The sequence below is a fragment of the Anser brachyrhynchus genome (genome assembly GCF_964034855.1).
Source record: "Anser brachyrhynchus genome assembly, chromosome: 11".
Classification (NCBI taxonomy): domain Eukaryota; kingdom Metazoa; phylum Chordata; class Aves; order Anseriformes; family Anatidae; genus Anser; species Anser brachyrhynchus.
Window position 1 is genome coordinate 909,818 of NC_137706.1, and position 19,223 is coordinate 929,040.

Sequence of the window (19,223 nt, forward strand, 5' to 3'; positions counted from 1 at the left end):
TCCTACCTGAACTGATTTTGGAGTGAATTACTCTTTTCTAAAACATGTTATACTTGGGGATTAAAGTCAGCCTCTAACTGGAAGATACACTCAGAGCTCTCTCTCCTCTATTGCCTTCAGTTTATGAGTTTTGTTTTAAAGCATGTTATTGTTACTGGCCCCAAAGTTTTCAAACATTGGTGATTGTATTTTATTTTTTTTACATTGTCAAGCTTAATTGAATTGCATGATTGAAAGAATTGCATGATTGTCTGTGTTAGCAATAACTTCCAGTGTAGTGTTGTCCATAGTTTTTGATGCAATTCATTTTTTATTTCTACATGGCAATGAATAGAACCATGACTCATCCTTGAAAAACATTGCTAATATCATCTCTCCATTGTGATGACTCTCTTTTTTAATATAACCTACTGTAATCTCTCCTTCAGCCAGATCTGAATCCACCTTAAAGTTCAAAAGTTTCTTCCTGTTGTCTTCAGCTTACATAATAATTTTATTTTGGTTCTGTATTCTCTATTTAAGTCTAAATAGCTAAAGTCATCTCTGTTATTCCAGTCTAAACTATCCACTATCTTGTTAAAAAAAAAAATAAAAAAATCTGAGTTGATCTTTGATAAAAGTCATGATGTAATTCATCCCATTTTCCCATTTGCTGCTTTGGCTTTGATTATCCATGTCCCATTTCAGAGTCTACCTCTAGCTTATGGCATCCCTTCTCTTCTCCCCATCCATCTGTGACTTTTCCAGCTGCTCCCCAGCCCACCCTGCTGCAGCCCACATCCATGCTCTATCACAGCTGTTTCCCATTCCTCCATAATGTTCTACCTGGCCCTCTCTCAATTTTTCTGAACTCCTGTGAAGCTTCCCACATGGTCTGCTTTATTCTGCAAATCTCCCTGCTTTTCCTAGCACTTCTGCTGTTCCCAGCTGCTGAGCTGACCCTCTGAGTTTTCCCATCTCTCAACACTTTCTGAGGCCTCTCTGACTTAGTCAATTGTTCCTGTCTGCTCTCAGAGTCTCTCCTGATCTTCACCTGCCATTCATGGCCCATTGCCACCTTCTTGCAACTTCTCTCTCATGACCACAGCTCTTCCAAAGATTTCCTAAGGGCTCTTGAAATTTTGCACTGGCATTTCTATTGAAAATTTTCAACTCTGAAACAAGTGTAGACTCACATTGGCCTTATTAACCGTAACATCTAAGACAGTCAGAGCAGACTTGGAAAAATGGTGATTTAAGGACCAGGATGACCAGCAAATCTTTCCAAACCAATCATCTCATTTTTTTTCATGAGTGTGGGGGCTGTTGTTCAGGGAATCAAGAGACTGCGTAGAGCTATTCCACAATAAAGGCAAGACAAAAATGTGATTCCCAGCTTTATTTTAAACAGTGCTGCGGCTGTCACATATTATGAATTCATGTAGAAGGAAAGTATGAGCACTTATGAAAGCAAAATAGCCTCCTAAATAGTAAAGCATGGGAAAAGCTCAACAAAGAAGCTTTTTGGGGCATTTTCCCTATTTAAAAGCAAAACAAAAACATTAATTTTTCTCTAGGTAATATTTGTGCGGTTTGAATTCATATAACTTACTGTTTCCATTATTTTAACAAGTTTTCATGAAGAAGGAAGGTGAAGGAAGTGGGGTCTTCAGTATTGGAGTGGTCATTTCCATTTGAAATAATTCCAAGTCTGTTGTTTACTAAAAAGTCTAGAAATCTATTTAGTGTTTTTGGAAAACAGTGCAAGGCATGTGTATGAGTATTCTCTGTCTCCCTTTTATTTCCTTGTCTCCACATACACAAAATGTAATAAAATGTGGCTGTGAGGAGGGGAATTTTGTCTTGGCTTCTAGTCCAGGAATGTTTCCTTTTGTAAAAAAATGTTGATTTTCATTACAGACATTGATGAATGTGCACTGAACATGCTGCTTTGTGACAATGGGCAATGCAGAAATACCCCTGGGAGTTTCACCTGCACTTGTCCCAAAGGATTTGTATACACACCAGACCTAAAAACATGTGAAGGTAATTGTGAAGGCACTTCATTTTATTTTAGTTTGATTCACAGAGATTTTTTTGGGGTTGTGTCAGAAATACTTTGAATCTTGATAAGGATATAACATGTAGAACTTGAGAGGAAAAAAAAAAGCAAAAAACACAAAACAATCATAGGGAAATAATATGGGAAAGTAGGGGAAAGAGGAGAGACAAAACCGAAGTTTTATGTAACCTTGTGGAATAGCCTATATCAGGTCTGCGCTAGCATTCTCCTTATTGGCTACCACCAGCGGGCCTGCACTGTGCCAGGAGTGAAAAAAATGTGAAAACCGCCAGGTTTTACAAATCTTTTCTCTCTTGGAGAACAAAAAGCTAGATGGGTCCTTGTGTGAATCCTTTTTGAGCCACAGACAGGATGTGCATCAAATCACTTAACACAGTCTACCAACTCAAAACAGGATAGTAGCTGGATGTCACAGAAAAATGAGGTGCTTCTGCTGAGTTCAATGTTTTAATGCTCTCATGTGTTAGTGTGTCTTTAGGGCACATGCATCATTAGCCTGCTGTGAAGAACTATATAACTGAAACACAAAATATGAGGAAAACCTATCATGAGGAAAGCTGCTTCCATTTTTACCCAAGCTGAAAAAGGCTATATGTATTTTTGTTAATGTTTCCTGGCACTAATAGCAGTGTGTTTCTCTTCTAGATATTGACGAGTGTGAATCTAACCCCTGCGTTAATGGGGTATGCAAAAACACGCCAGGCTCTTTTGCTTGTGAATGTTCTCCTGAAAGTACTTTGGATACAACAAGAACTATCTGCATAGGTATTTATTTTTCTGAAAAATTTATGTTTGCTGGTAGAAAATGTCCAATGACATAAAAGCAGTGTACACCAAGTATAGAAAAAACCTCTAAAATTACTTTTGTAGATATGTTCAGTAGAAAATGTTCCAGAAACAATGTTAAAGTGTTTGTTTTCACCATTACTATGGGTACCTAAAGTGTGACTAGCACATAGGAGCATGGTGTGCTTTCATGTCAAATTTGAAAGAGATGAAAATTCTTCTAACATACATGGGAATGATCAGACCTGATCAGAATGGTCTTCAGGAGTATGCTCACCCACTTCAGCCCTCCTGCAAGAGGGGTGGACATGTGCTCCTTAAGATCTTCTCTCTAGAAAGGCCACTTTTTGATTTGAGGTGGAGCATAGGTAAGTTGTGTTCAGTCCAGACTAGCTCTAGAGCAGACAGACAATGCTGTGACTCATATACTATGTGGGCTCATAATTTATCCCCGAGTTGGTCTGGAGTGACAATAATTTATAGCTGTTGCCTAGTCAGCAAGGAAAATTATGGAGCTATGGTTCTGGGTGGTCCTCAGCTGTCTCCTGCCGCTTCCTAGATGGGAAGATCAGATATCCAGACTGGAGTATCTTATAGATTAATGGAGGATCTAGAAGATGTTCGTATCTACCCCGTTCTGCATGTGCCTCAGATCTGAATCATAAAAAAAATTATGGCGACTCAGGTCTTGAATGGTGTTGAGATATTCCCATATGTTAAGGTTAATAAGCATAAATTAGGACTTGCAAGGGCTCTTTGCTGGGATGATTACAGGCTGTACTTCAGCATTGAGAAGGATAAATTAAGATCTTTTAAAATAAATTCAGATCTGATGTGTTGAGTTAGAATGAAAGGATGATTCTTTTTCATGGTTAAATTGAGATGTATTTTCAAATATATTCATGTATAATTCTAAACAATGTGCATGACAATACCTTGTTTTTTTCCTAACAGAAACTGTTAAGGGTACCTGTTGGCAGAACATAGTTGATGGAAGATGTGAAATAAATATCAATGGAGCAACTCTGAAGTCCCAGTGCTGTTCCTCACTAGGTGCTGCTTGGGGTAGCCCATGTACACCGTGTGAACGAGGTAACACTCTTCATTTATTCTCTTAAAATTCTCATTCACAGCTCTTGTATCTCACAGATGTGACATTACAAGAGCCTTCCCATCTTACTTGAATTCATGAATAAAGTAACATTGCAAGCAAGGGAATAAGCTTAAAAAGGCAAGCTTGTTTAAACCATCTAGCTATGAAATCCTTGGCATAACCCTTTAGTGCCTAGAACAAGGATCATGGCCATCTAGGCACCAGTGCCACATTAAATAAATAAATAAAATAAGGTAGTAAGACTGGTTTTATTCTCAATCAATCCATAAAATTTTAGAAGACAGGGAAACTGTTCTTTGTCTTCTATAGCCTTGCTTTATTTTGAGAAGGTGGCATAGTGTAACAAATAGTATATATCCTCAGGAACCTAGGATTTTTCCTTGTTCTGAGGCTGGTCCACATTATTGTCATAGAACTTTGGCCACAGGCCAGATAAATAACTTTACTGTTTCTCTTGTACAACACTTATTCCTTATTCAGTCTGAAAAAGGGATGACTTAATATTGAGAGGTGGCATGTAATTATAGAAGGCTCTAACATTGGCTTTTATAGTAAACATTTTACAAAATTAAATTCTTAAAGGAAGGGACCACACCTACAGTCTGTAACTTGCAGCATTACTTTAGCATGGTTTGTCATAATAAGTGATCTAAAGTTCTTAACGATGTAGCAATTGATGCATGTTCCCCAGAGCTCCCAAGAAAATGTTTGCAACAAATGGATCTTTGGTGTGGTAATGGAGGGAGGAGAGGGAGTAGCCCTTGTTATTATACTCTGTAGATTAACTGATTATCTAGAGAATCATATGGTTGATCAAGCAGTGAGTTGAGGTGTCTGCATATTCACTTCATCACAATTTGCTTGACTGAACTGTGGAATGAGCTGGGAACCTAGGGATGAGATGATGATTGCACAAATGTGTATGGGTTGATACTTAGACACACTGAAAGCTGCTAGTTTGCTCAAGTCATCAATTAATTCATCCTTTATAACTTAGCAGAATTCATCCTCATCTATCAGTGATAAATAGAGCTGTAATATGCTGAGACCAGATTAAATGAATTAATTGATTTGAATAAAGCAGGAATAATATAACCACTCTGTGGTTAGCTAGCTAAGACATGTTGGAGGTAAAAGAGGATAATGGCTGACACTTTACATAGTTTATGTAGTTGCCCCATCTTGTCTCCTTATTTTTCAGAAAATACTGATATTGTCTAAGTACTCAGACCTCTCACAGCAATAAACTTGATGTAATATTTCACATGATCATTTTTGCACAAGAGGTTAACAGTGAGTTTTGTACTGTACCATTCTAAAAGTTCATTTTTGTTCGTTTTACAGACCCAATATGCCAAAAGGGATATTCAAGAATAAGAGGAACATTATGTGAAGGTATTTATTGTTGCCTTAACATAAATCAGAGCTTGAATGAAAAAAAACGCCAGTGTTTTGAGTTAAGCAGTTAATTTAGCGTAGAGGAACATTATGCCAAATTCTTACCTCGTATAATTCCATTGACTTCATTAAAGTTATGTCAGGGTTGAAATTGTTTTCAGTTTTTTTAACATTCCTACATATAGTTTATCTCAAAGTACACACTTGAAAATACAGTATCTATGAGTATAAGGAGATGGTTCTCTCTTCAAATACTATTAACTGAGTAACCTATTCAGGCAAAATATGCAATAAAACATGGCATTATTGATACAGTGGTATGCAAAGCCATTACTATGCTGTAGAAAAAGAATGTTTAAAGACTGTATTTCAAATGAAAGCTTTTTTTCTTAACCTTGGCTTTCTTCCATTAACATTATATTAAATCAGAAATGTTCCAAAGCATAGTTATTGTCTTATAAAAAATGGGCATCAGGACACAGTTAAACTTTGGTTAAAGAACAGGCTGAACATTTTTTAAATGTGTAGCTTTTTGCTCAGTATGAGATGACTCTATACTATTCTGTGAGAATTGAAGGTCCCACCCTATTTCATCTTCATCTGAATTGATTTGAACCCCTGGCAAAGTACTGCATAGTTCCATAATATGCAGAAGCTCAGAGAGTCTCAAACTGCTGTGGGTCATCCTGACTGACAACATCTGACATGACACTGCAGTTAAAATATTTTTTAAAAATTACTCCCATATGTAGCTTCCATAAAGAAACATTTTTTTTCCTTAACAAAAAAGAAAACAAAACAACAACAAAAAAGAAAGAGGAACACCCTCACACATATTCCTTGCTTTCCAAATGATGACTGAATACTTTGGCACGTCCATGCTGCAGACCCACTGTACACAACTTTTCTGACCTCAGCAACACTTTTTGGAGTGTGTAAGTAAAAGAAAAGGAAAAAAAAAAAAAAGTGGCCCCACCTTTCTCTATTCACAAGGAAAGTCTTAGAACATTTTCAACACTGTTGGGATGGAAAGTTTATCCTTCCAAGATGTAGACATAACTGTTTTCAGCATTTCCTTTACCAGCACTTTGGATTACATCTATTACATGCTTTAATCTTTCTGATTTCAGTGGGACCTGGATAGTCCCAGATTCTTCTGAGTACTTTCCCCTGGTTTTAACATACTAAAGCGGTATTTGGGTTTCAACCAGTGTAAGCATTTTTCAAGACAAGGGAAGAGCTCAGGGAAATTTACTGGCAAGTGAGAGACAGGGCAAGAGAGTAAGTTTTGTTCGTAAAAGGTGATAGTTCTCCCATACATAGTCCATGTAAGATTAGTAACGGGCCTTGTGCAAGGAAATAAGCAAACTAAATTGGCAGTGTTCCTCGAGTTTACGGGTGAGCCCTGAAGTTGTCAGCTGAAATATTGTTCACAGGCTGTGATCTGTGTTTCAGTGGTTTCAGATAGTCTGTTGGCTTTACTTCCTGCCTCCTAGTTGATGTGGACCTTTTAGCTATAATATCTAGTCAAGGGCAGAGGCCACTGATGTCCCCTCCACGTGCATCCTCTACCCTGCACCATGCAGTCAGAGTGTTGCACAGACTCTGTTCACACTAAATTTGTCTGGAAGATGAGTGAGTCCAACCCACCCACTTCTTGATTACTCTCTATACTTGAGTGTTCAGCTGTAGACCAGTTGTTCCTTTCTGATTCCTTGTTCTTATCCTCTCCTGTCTTAAAAATTGTTATGCTTCATCTTGGGTCATGTTTAATGTTGGAGGCTTTTTTATAGAGGCAGTTGTGAAGCATATGGTTTTCACAACGGACACTGATGGAAGGACCACATGCTTAGGTTGCTAAACATTTATTTATGCTCAGGCCATGCTAACACAGATAATAAAATTATCCTTTCCCAAAAGTGCCAAATAACAATAAATATGAAAATTGGTAATATTTGAAAATATTTTTCCTCTTTTTTGGGGGTGAGTGTGTATGTTTTTTAGTTATTTTAGAGTTTGAATTTCAGTATTCATAGGAAGAGCAAATATCAACATGTAATATTCCTAATCATCAACTTTTGTCTGTAATTAATTGATTCTGGCTGACTTGCATAGGAAATCCTAAATATTTGCAGTTTTGTCAGGCCATATAAACTGTTGTGGCTTTGTATTTTATCCTAAAACACAAACATTAGAATGTTAATATTTTTTCTGACCTGTTAATGTTTAGCATGCTAGTGATTACATTTATTCACACTTCCATTGGAAATAGATGTAAATGAATGTGAGGTGTTTCCTGGAGTCTGTACCAATGGGCAGTGTGTCAATACCTTGGGATCGTTTGTTTGCCAGTGCCCCAGTGGAATGACTTTAGATGCTTCTGGACGGACGTGTCTTGGTAGGTATTAATTCCATTTACAGGTCTACTAGGGAAAAGCAAATCTATGTACTGAGAAAATAGATTTATGCTGCACGTTTTCTTACAAATAAGGAAAATTATTTTTGTCCACATATGTCATTTTCAAGTGGAATCGATCAAGGACATGAACTCTGTTCAGCTGGAATATGAACAGATTCCAGTGGTAATATCTAAAGCCCATCACCATCTGCTGGCTGGTGAATGGCATAGATTTGGTTCCAGATTGTTCATCTGACAAATCCCTACAGCTCATCCATGCCCCTAGCACTCTTCATCGTCAGTCCCACCAAGGTTGGAAGGGTGGTGTTGGGACCACTGTTGCCAGGACCAAGGCTTCTGAGGAGAGCTGTGGTGTTGGTAGCCACAGTGTACGTATTAATGGGGAGTGCAACAGAATATCAAAGTTTTGTATGCAGTCCATACAAAGCACATCTGTTCCTTTATAATGGCTATAATGCCTAAGATTTGTCTCAGAACGAGGAATAGCTTGTATTGATTAAAGGTTTACCATACCTTACATAGGTATGGTAAGCTGAAATGCTTAAAACCCTTTTCTGAGCCTAAATGTATTTCAAGTGTTGAGCACCGTTTTAGAGAAAACATTAAACTTATTTCAGTTGTTAATTTTCAAGTTTAGTGTTCATATTTTGCTGTTAGGAGCTGTGCAGTAGGGTTAGTATGCCCCATGAGTCCTCAAAAGCACAGAGCAAACTGTCTTGAGAAGGGATTCTGGAGATTCCTCTGCAGTGAACTAAATTTTCTTTTTCTCTCTCAACATATCGTTCATTTGGCCAACAGACATTCGCTTGGAGAGTTGCTACCTGCAGCATGAAGATGAGCAATGCACTTTACAAATACCAGGCCGACATCGAATGGATGCTTGCTGCTGTTCTGTGGGGGCAGCATGGGGCTTTGAGTGTGAGGAATGTCCTCTGAAGGGATCGCCAGAATTTGAAGCTCTTTGTCCCAGAGGATCTGGATTCTCTACGAAGATAGAGATTACTGGGAAACCTTTTTCTAAAGGTATCTGATGTGTTTGTGGTTCTTTGCTTCCAAGTTCTGCTGCCTTTTCCTTTTACTCTTCTCTTGTTCAATTCCTGGGGGTTTGAAAATTTCAGTGGTAGTTAGGCACTTCAGTCGCCTTGAGGCACATTTGCAAATCCCATTAGATTTCATGGAAAGTAGGCCAGAATAAAACATAAGATCGTTTAGGCTGTGTCACAGACCATTAAATACTATATTATACTGCAGCCTCAAAATACTAAATCTCTTTCTCTACTAGAGAGGTTAAATTGTGCATGACTGTGCCTCCTGTGATGCATCTAATGGCATCTCTGGCTGATGGAATAGTTTTGAAAACCTGGCACCTCATAATACAAGAAACTGGAACTAACTGCGCAGTTAGCTTTGGACATGTTCTAAGAGCAGAGTCTTTCTTACCTGTGCAGGGTATGGGAACTTCAATTTTACTGTGGAGCAAGCAAGGGAGGGTGAAAAATAGTGGCTCCACAAGAAATTACCAAAAGAAATAGAGAAAAATGTTTCCAGCATGATAACTTAAGTGAGCAGAATTGAATTTACTGTAAACTTAGTCTTGTTATGATTGTGCTTGGTAAACTTCCAGCATTAATGGGAATCACACAGTGACACCCTGGCGTCATGTGTTGAAAGCCATCTTTGCAGCGTTACCAGTGGGATTAAGCTAGACAATATCAGAAGCACAACTGAATGTGAATATGTTTAAAAAAAAGACAGTTACCAAAACCTAAATATGTTGAAGTTTTAAAGGATGGGAAAATATATATGAATGACAATTGTTGTTAATAGTTTCAGTCTTAGCTTTATAAACATTTGCTAAGCCATTAATTATCCATAAAGACGTGAGACATGCTGTTATTTATGCTCATATGTTCTGTGACTCATGAAAGTCACATTTTTTTCTCAGAAACTAGCAGATAGAACCACTAGCAGTGGTTCTTTTGGAAGCTTCCTTTGCCCTTGTAGGTTTGATCCTCCATCCATTCAAATCAATGTCTCCTTCAGTGAGCTGCAATTAGATCCTGTAGGACAAAGGAAGAATAAGACAATACCCTTTTATGGCGAAAAGTGCTATATGCGGTTCTACTGCTTAGTGTCTGTATTGGTGGTTAGGTGGAAGGCACTATCGGTTTATGTAGTATGGCTGACAAGTTTCCCAAAAGGAGAGATAATTATCACATGAAAGAATGATCTCTGAAGTCAATGTTGTTCTTTTATGTGCAGTTTTTGTATGAACGGATAATATCATAAATTCTTATAATGAAATCTGTGCACAGGGAGCTAAGGGGAGTGAGAAATGTGGCTTTTTTAAGAGAATACATCATCAAGCTCTTGCATGACCTTTCCCCTCTTTCTCAGACATTCCCTCTTTGAGGACAAGAAGCATGAAATCTATGCAGTGCTTGAATACCCTTGCACTGAACAGAGGTCTTCCTTAGCACCTTAGTTACACTACAGATTCTGTGAAATAAAGGATACTTACCTCTCTGTAAAGCTCTTCCAAAGTCTGTTGTTAAAGATAATATATTTGCTTATGAATGCTTGTTGTTACATTGAGGGAGGTGATGAAAGGTTGCATGTATAAATTGCAGTTGGCTTCTTATTGCAGAATTTACATTTTTACTAACCTGTCCTTCTTGAAGTTTTTGGACATTTTGCTAGCTCACTTGACAGTCAAATGCCTAATCTGTTTCATTTTTAGATATCAACGAATGTAAAATGGTCCCCAGCCTTTGTACCCATGGAAAATGCAGAAACACCATTGGCAGTTTCAAGTGTAGATGTGATAGTGGATTTGCCCTTGATTCTGAAGAGAGGAATTGCACAGGTAAACTGCATAGACATCTCTCATAACTTTGATTTGGAAAAGGAGAAGCTGGACTACTTCGAAAATACTGTGAATGTTCTTTCGTGTTACAGATATCGATGAATGCCGCATCTCTCCTGATCTTTGTGGCCAAGGCATCTGTGTCAATACTCCTGGGGACTTCGAATGTGAATGTTTTGAAGGCTATGAAAGTGGATTTATGATGATGAAAAACTGCATGGGTATGTTTTTAAAGACCATAGATGTGCAGTAGTATTATACGTATGTTTTATTTTTGTGAAGCAATCAGGTTATTTTAAAGGCCTGATTGTGCCTTGATTTAGATCTCTCTCGTTTTTGAGTCTTGCTTTAGCTTGCTTTAATTTGGTTTCCACCCCAAACACGAATTTCCTATTTCTGTAGGATGCCAAAGCATAAATGTGCAAGGCTCAGGATTTTAGGGGGTTAAATTTATCTCTGGTGAGTGGGATACAATCCTGAACTCTGAAGTTAAAGCAGATTTAAGGAATGACTAGCTGTAGCAAAGGCTCCAGCATCAATCTGGGCTGATGGAACTGGGAGGGGAAGAAGACTAAGGGGACAGATGGACTCGGTCAGGACAGAGAAAAATTTTTCTTGGTCTGCAGTGATCACCTCCCCTGGCACACGTCAGTGAGGGGAGTAGGAGGTGGCATACAGGGGCTGTGTGAGTACGGTGTGTGGAGCAGTCCCATGCCTTGTCTTAACACGTGTTTTGGACCCCTGGGGAGCGTAGCAGGGTCAGCACCTGGAAAGGCGTTGGGTAAGGAGGAGATGCGTAGGTATGCTCACGAGAGGAACAATGCTGGGGCATTGTTAGGGCTGCTGCTGGGGCATTGCCAGGGTTGGTGCTTTGGCAGTGCTGATCCCTGTGGTGATGTGCTTTCCCTTCTCACAGACATCGATGAGTGTCAGCGCAACCCCCTTCTCTGCCGAGGTGGAACCTGCCTCAACACAGAGGGAAGTTTTCAGTGTGATTGTCCTCCAGGCCATCAGATATCACCAAATATTTCTGCATGTATAGGTGAGATATGGAGACAAAATCGATACTGTGCACAGCTCTTTATACAAAATTTTTACCGTGCTAGCTTGTATTGTGTTTGCAATAGTTTCATTTCCATACAGACATAAAAATGTGTTTGTCTTTTTCTTTTGCAACAGACATTAATGAATGTGATCTAAGCACCAACTTGTGCCGAAACGGACATTGTGTCAACCTGATTGGAAAATATCAATGTGCTTGCAACCCTGGATATCAGTCCACACCTGACAAGTTATACTGTGTTGGTAAGGATAAAGTCTACACAAGATGTCTAGTGAGTAGGGAAGATATTTGTAGCTGTGTAAAGACATTTTTAACTGTGATTCAAAAAATATAACAGTGTGTCAGAATAGTATGCAGAAAAAATAAGATGTGCACATCCATTGCTTGAGAGTAGTGAAATTACAGCAGTGCTACAGTTAACTGTAATAGCTTATTTTCTCTCATAAATCAATCACAATGCATAAAATAGCATGCTTTTTTAAATGTCTTAAGACTTCAGATTTTGATTGTGAAGAGGGAATATCTTGTTAATTCCTGAGTTCTACATTTTATTTAAAATCTGCATTCTTGAGAGACATGAAGTAGAATCAAGTGTCTCAACTGAAATTTTTTTCCTTATTTGATCTGCAGTTGTCTCAAATATAGGTTCTTTTCTGTAACTGCTTTCTTAAAGCAACATTTTGTAAATAACATTTAGCTTAAGACATCTATTGTGCACTCTTTTCTTTGCATATATTTTATTGTGTAGTGGAAATGCGTGCAAAAATCCACTGGCTTTAATTCTGCCTAGTAGATTTTTTTTTTCTTAAACCATACCAAAAGTTTGTTGCCTTAATGATGCTGTGGTAACCCAACATTGGTATTTTTATATAAATTATATGTAAAATTTTGTATGTAAAGAGAATGTCATCTCTTTTCCTTCCTGGTTTGCCTGACATTCTTCCTAATGCCTGTATTTGCAAACACTTGTATCTTCAAGGAGTGTGCAAAAGCAAGCGTAGAGGCTGGATTGATGCTGTTCTGGAAAGCTAACTCCAAGTATGTCTGTGAAATGTGTTTTAAAGTAAAAGATACTATGGGTATTAACTGTAATTTTCTCAATTTTAGATATTGACGAGTGCAGCATAATGAATGGTGGCTGTGAGAACTTCTGTACAAACTCCGAGGGCAGCTATGAATGTAGCTGTAAACAAGGCTTTGCACTCATGCCAGACCACAGGACGTGTACTGGTAAGGGAGATTTTTGGAACTCTTCAGCTGAAATGGTTGATTTCAGTATTTTTAAAATGTAACTTCTTTTTAATATTAAAGCTCTTGTAACAAATATACTGTAAAAATACTGTAATTAATGCATGTAAGACAAAGTTCTTTTTCTAAAGTAAACATCTGAATCGCTTTGAAGGGAATTGGATATTAATGATTGCAGAAAGTGTACAAGTTGACAATGAGTTTGGTAGCAAAAGGCAGTAATTTTTTTAGTAGCAGATAAATTTTCTCCCTTAAGCTATAATAGGTAAAAATCTAAAATGTGTTGAAGTTAATGGAAAGAATCATCATAAACATAAGTCAAAATGCCATACGTGTATACCATATGATTATATTGGAGAACAAATAGGCAGAAATGCAGTGTTGTCTGCTCTTAAGCAAGCAAAAAAAAATAATCCTATTTTTAATTCTTTATTTAGTCAAATGCAAGTGTCCTGCATTCATTCAAAACGGAATGACTTTCAGACAAACTGAAATTTGAGTAGTGCGAATCTTTCTTAGGAAACAGCGCTGTTGCACTCTAAACAGAGTTTGTGAGAAAATTGTCATCAGAGCACTGTAATGGCTGGGTGTTCTCCTTTGGGATTCTGGGAGTCATAATCCCAGTATGTGGATTGTACTCGGTGATTTCCACATAGGTTAGTGGAAAGATAATTATTCTCTGCTCTTTTCTTATTTCTTACTGCACAACCACTGAACCGCTGAGGCATGTGAATATCTGCCAGCTGTTTGCCAATTGCATCCAAGAACTCCTTGAAGAGCATGAGAAATATAACAGAGTTAATCCCTTGGAATAGAATTGCCTTTACAGTTGAACAAATTGAGAGTTTTCTATGCTGAATTAGTAGAGAGAACTCACATTTAGAATTTGTAAATATTTATAGACCTCTGACCAGGATCTTATTTACCCTGAGGTCATTCGCTACCATTCCAAAGGATAAAAGAGCCTTAAAGCATGGTTCAATTCAGTTTGCCCCCCATTGAAAGATTACACTGTCACAATGCTGTAAAGTAGCCAATCTTCAGCAAGCATCTGACCCTTGTACAAAGACAGAAATCAACTAGAAAAGTGCAAATTTGACCCTGAAATTAAATATTTCAAAACCTCAAATACTTAAATTAGAAATATTTTGCTTTAGTGAGCAGGGATAGGTCAAGTTTCTTGTGAAGGCAAGTTCATACAAAAACTTGCCAACGGTGCTGTTTTGGGCACTTTTTGAATGCAAAAATAAAAACCATTTGATCAAAATTGTGCCTTAACCAGAATCTGAACCTGACAGGATTAGCAGATAACATGAGAGGGAGGGGAGCAGCAGGGGTCTGTGATCTGCTTTTCTGTTTTCATCTTGGCTTGACTTGGGTACAAATAACACAAGTGCATATTCAGGCAGTCTTAGGGATTTCAAGTCTGCTGGCTAGAAACAGTTCTCCTCTGTTTTAACCCTTCTTGCCCTTAGTCAACCAGAGAAATCTCTAAAACCAAGAACAGAGTGGATCGTTTAGAGCATCTTCCTGCCTATTAAACTAAAAGCTTTGGAATAGAAAACTATCATCTTTCCCTTTTCAGGTTTAAAAAGGGAGGGAGCAATTGTCTTTGCTATGTGGAGGGCACAGGTTCTCAATGTCTTTGACCACTTGAGCATAAAAAAGTCCTTAGAGGTTTGTAGTCAGATCTTAACCTGGGTGAGGAACCATCTGATCTTAGTTGTTAATTTTTACATATTTATATCCAGCCTTGACTCTGAAAAATAAAATTTCATTTACAGGCCAGCCATTAATAGCTGCTAGCTATTCATTTCCATATTCTCCTCTAAGAAAGACTTGGATGCAATAGCTAACATGTAAGGAGGTTTATATAAGTATGCTGATTTCTCTAGGCCTATCCATGTACTTAACACAAAATACCATACTGAATAGATGCCTCACACTCCAACAAATGATTGCATCTGTGGGGAGCTACTGATGTCATGCTAGAACAGGTTGCTATCCCAAATCTAAACGATAATTTTTATCCTCACTTCAAAAACCACTTGATATTATTATAATTCTATGTTTATAGAGAAACTCTGGTATTTCCTGCATACTGTGTTAGATTTTTTTAAAATATAAAATATGAGAATGAATGAAATTCCATTAAGGAATATTGCCAATAGGTAGGATTTGAAGGATGAGACACCAGATTTTCGGTATTATTACAGATCTATCTGAGCATATCCAGGAAAGATTGTAGGTACAATTAGTTGTGAACACAAATAACAGTGATCAAATTTTAGTCAGATGCTTTTTCCTACAGTTTGTGTAGAGACATATTAGCTATGTCTGCACGTGCGTCATGTACGGATAGCAGAAATACTAGATACTTTTGGATATCTAGTCAAACTCTACCCAAGAAAATACCCAGACCACCTTCACCACGCTTTTAGTATCTGAAAATGCTGCATTCTTCTTATGAAGAGAAGTTAATTACATATATAAGTGGATGGTGAATATTCAAAGTCTGCATGCTGAAATTTTGGCCTCTACCCAAACTTAGTGACAAATAAGAAAAAATGTTTTTTGCAACATATTCTACTTTTTGCACAGAATGACTGATTGTACTGTGTTGTATGTTTGTGCAAGGTACATGATTTAGTAGCATTGTGACCTGAGTATGTGAAACACCTATTTTACATTTTCAGTTTGCTCTCTGTGTGAACATGTATTTTATTTTTAACATCATACAGAGCTAGAAGCTATTATGGAATATATTTCCTGATAATTGAGCTATTAAGAATGCTGTTCAGTTCAGTAGTAGGTCAGGTTTGAATTGGTGAGGTTATGCATAAATAATCAGCTCAATTAGGTGAAACAACAGGTTCTTTGTCAGATGATTTTCCCCCAACTGTGAAATCAGTACAGTGACAAGTTAATAAATAAAGCTCTTTATTTGTGTCATTATTATCCCAATTTATAGAGCTTAATTTTGCATGTTAATTCAAATTCCATTCCAAATTAACATTTCCAGGCTAATGTCCATGCCAATGTTATTTGCTCATTAAGATGAACAGGGGTGAGTCAGCCTTCTTCCTTGCAGAAGCTGTGTGTATACACACAAATATTTGCTGCTAGAAATACAGAAGAATAATGAACATAACGTTTTTAGTTAAAGTGAGTTCATTTTCTGCAGCTGCATAATTACTGCAATCCACAATAGACCAGTCTGATAATGAGTTACACCCTTGCTCTCAGAAGGGGGTTCCTGAATCTTGTCCTTTTTGTGCTGACTTTTTTCCCATGGAATCATTAAGCAGAGTTTCTGATTTTTGTCCTTGCTGGTCTATGTTGGTGCTGATACAGGGAAATTCTAGGGATTTTTACAAGGAACAATGACATAACCCCAGGGACTTTGGAAGATTCCAGACCTTAGCATGGCTGCAATAATATAATAAAGTGTCTGCTTCTGCAGTTGGCCCCAGTCAGTGATGGCCAATTTCATGAATTGAAAAAAACATATGCTGGAGAATGTAAGTATGTGGCTGAGCTAGCCAGTCTGCTGAAATGCTAAAACAAACAAACAATAAAACAAACCAGCCCACAAAAAAAACCCACCCCACCCAAAAACCACCGTAAAATCTCTTAGTGACATAAATGTATGTGCTGTAATTATTCACATCATGAGCTTGACTGGATCAAGTCACTGTATTTGAATTTGGAGCTTCCATTGACTTCAACAATGATGGATTGTATCTAAAAAGATACAATTATATGTGGCCATGTGATGTGACAAAGGTTCTGTATTTTTTTCTTAGTGACTTTTTTACCTACAAAGCTGGTTCCTGCTCCTGTTGGAGCAAGAGGGGAATGTTTGCCACTGACTTTACCAGGAGATGGCGAGTTTAATCAAGACAGTTTTGCAATATACTGTTCAGGGATTCAATCTTGATTGTGATTACCAGAGCATTAAAATGTTTGCTTGCTGTGGTTACGGTTGGTTGCACTGCATAAAGATAATATATCTAAAGCATGTTTTAATATGATTTTTCCCTGTAGATATTGACGAGTGTGAAGACAATCCTAACATCTGTGATGGAGGCCAGTGCACAAACATCCCAGGAGAATACAGGTGTCTTTGCTATGATGGATTCATGGCATCTGAGGACATGAAGACTTGCGTAGGTAAGTGAAAATATATCTTTTCCTATCTGCTTTAACTAAGGAAAAAAATATTTATTAAGGCACTATTTCCAAGTAGGCAGACAATGGTATTTAAAAGGTATTGCTCTTACACTGCCATTTTGGCCACCTGACCACAGGAATAGCCCTAGTGCACAAGCTATGTTTACCAAATGCGGATGTAATCTCTGTATGTTCCTGTAGATCCCCAGATCAAGTTGGGATGCAGACATGGTGATCTATAATAGTGTATCTCTGGGTCCTCTTCCAATAAGCTTTTATGCAGCTCAGATCAAAGAGGGCTTATAGAAAGGAACTGCTGATGGGTGACACTGGAAAATTTCTGGCAAGGTAAATCATCAGTGCTGATTAAACTTGTCACTATACCAAACTGTGTGCAAGTACTGTGCTTTGATAGAACAAAGTCAGAAAACAGTTTGAATCCAAAACAAATTTTCACGTTTAAATTAAAAATCTGGAGCATATTTGAGAACCGTTTGTGCAAAACTAGATAATATATGTGTCTGTGTGTGTGTATGCATATGTAGCTGTATAGACACATGCATACATATACATAGAAAGCTTCAATAAATAGTCATAGTCATTCTTTGGACAATACTGCTGATTTTGAGTCTTTAAGGAACCATATCTCAGAGATTTTGCTAGTTACTTTCTAAGAATTTTATTTAATAAATCTTAAATTATGTTTTTTTTAGATGTTAATGAGTGTGATCTGCATCCAAACATTTGTCTGAGTGGAACCTGTGAGAACACAAAAGGCTCATTTATCTGTCATTGTGATATGGGATATTCAGGCAAGAAAGGCACAACTGGTTGCACAGGTACGTTTTAAAGTTAATAGTTAATCTTCAGTTGAACTTGTGATTCTGCATGCCTTTTTAGTTTTTCTAGTGTTCAAAACCTCCTCTCACTGTGATTCTTTTCACTTACTTGTGTTAAATATTGTAATTCTTACCCAAATTTGCTGCAGTTCTGTGGCACAACTTTCAGCTTAATGCAGCTTCTGCTGAAATGAGTGATAAAATATGCACTGGGGGCAAAATTGGGCTGACTGTATTGTTGTTAGTCTAAGAGAACAGAAAATGCCATTGGCTGTAATTTGACAGACTGTTGAGGGCCACAGTGGTTTAGGATTAGTTAATTGTATGCTGTGCATGCAAATAACAGGTCTTTTTTCCAAACGTTATTTTGGCAAACACAAATGGCTTGAAATATGTGTTAAAATATATTTTCAGTTCTTGCAAAGCAGCAACAATACAGCTACCCAACTACATTATATCAGCAAAATCAGAATTTGCATTAATTCATATATTGCCAGCTAACAGAAATGAGGTTCAAATATACAGACTTAAAGGGCATGATATTAATAATCCTAGTGCTGGTGTCTCAAGCCAAGGTGTTGAGAGTCTTAGGCTTTTCCAAAATATGAATGCAAACATATGTTTAATATAATTTTTAATGTAGACTTAGGGTAAACACATTTTTGGCAATGTTTTTGAGACTCTTATTCTTAGTCTGCTCTTATTGTACTGAGTTAATAATATACTTCTGTAAGTGCCCCAGATATATGAGGCTGGTTTTTAACAGCTCTCATAGAACAATCTGAGAACTGAAGTTTATACTTTGCATATTGGATTGCGGATGAATAGCTATGCATTAGTAACAGCTGCCTTTGACTTACGCATGAACTGATCTAAATCCAAGAAAACCCTAATTGTACCCTGTAGACCAATATTTCATTGTTCTTTGTTTCTGCCCTAAATTATGTAAAGATCTTCAGTTCTCTAGACCTGAAATCCCTCATGCTGATCAGTTACACATGGTACAGCTATCACACCGTATAATGAGTGATAGTAAGGAGCTGTCAGGGAAGATGAAACAACTAGTAGAAGGCAAAAGGCAGAGAAAGGTCCTGGAGGCAAGGGAGGAATCTGAGGTATGGCTTCTGGGGAAGTGCCTGGAAACAGACACCATTTTGGCAGCATGTGACACAAGGTAGTGGCAAATGTCCCAATAAATACTCTTTTATTAACAGGGGCGGGGAAATCCCTCCCTCCTGGTTCCAGCCAAGCCTGG

At 37.7% G+C, this 19,223-nt stretch overlaps 1 protein-coding gene across 3 annotated transcripts in view; it reads left to right on the forward strand.

The window, feature by feature from the left end:
• The window catches only part of FBN1 (fibrillin 1), a 157,489-nt gene that overhangs the window by 90,241 nt on the left and 48,025 nt on the right, over nucleotides 1-19,223 (forward strand). For all 3 annotated transcript variants that reach the window (XM_080607904.1, XM_080607905.1, XM_080607906.1), the window contains 13 exons: nucleotides 1,900-2,025; nucleotides 2,708-2,827; nucleotides 3,803-3,940; nucleotides 5,307-5,357; nucleotides 7,633-7,758; nucleotides 8,578-8,802; nucleotides 10,520-10,645; nucleotides 10,738-10,866; nucleotides 11,562-11,687; nucleotides 11,825-11,950; nucleotides 12,816-12,938; nucleotides 17,004-17,129; nucleotides 17,843-17,968. In XM_080607904.1, the coding sequence (XP_080464030.1) occupies nucleotides 1,900-2,025; nucleotides 2,708-2,827; nucleotides 3,803-3,940; nucleotides 5,307-5,357; nucleotides 7,633-7,758; nucleotides 8,578-8,802; nucleotides 10,520-10,645; nucleotides 10,738-10,866; nucleotides 11,562-11,687; nucleotides 11,825-11,950; nucleotides 12,816-12,938; nucleotides 17,004-17,129; nucleotides 17,843-17,968 (1,668 nt within the window). The remainder of the gene's footprint in view (nucleotides 1-1,899; nucleotides 2,026-2,707; nucleotides 2,828-3,802; nucleotides 3,941-5,306; nucleotides 5,358-7,632; nucleotides 7,759-8,577; nucleotides 8,803-10,519; nucleotides 10,646-10,737; nucleotides 10,867-11,561; nucleotides 11,688-11,824; nucleotides 11,951-12,815; nucleotides 12,939-17,003; nucleotides 17,130-17,842; nucleotides 17,969-19,223) is intronic.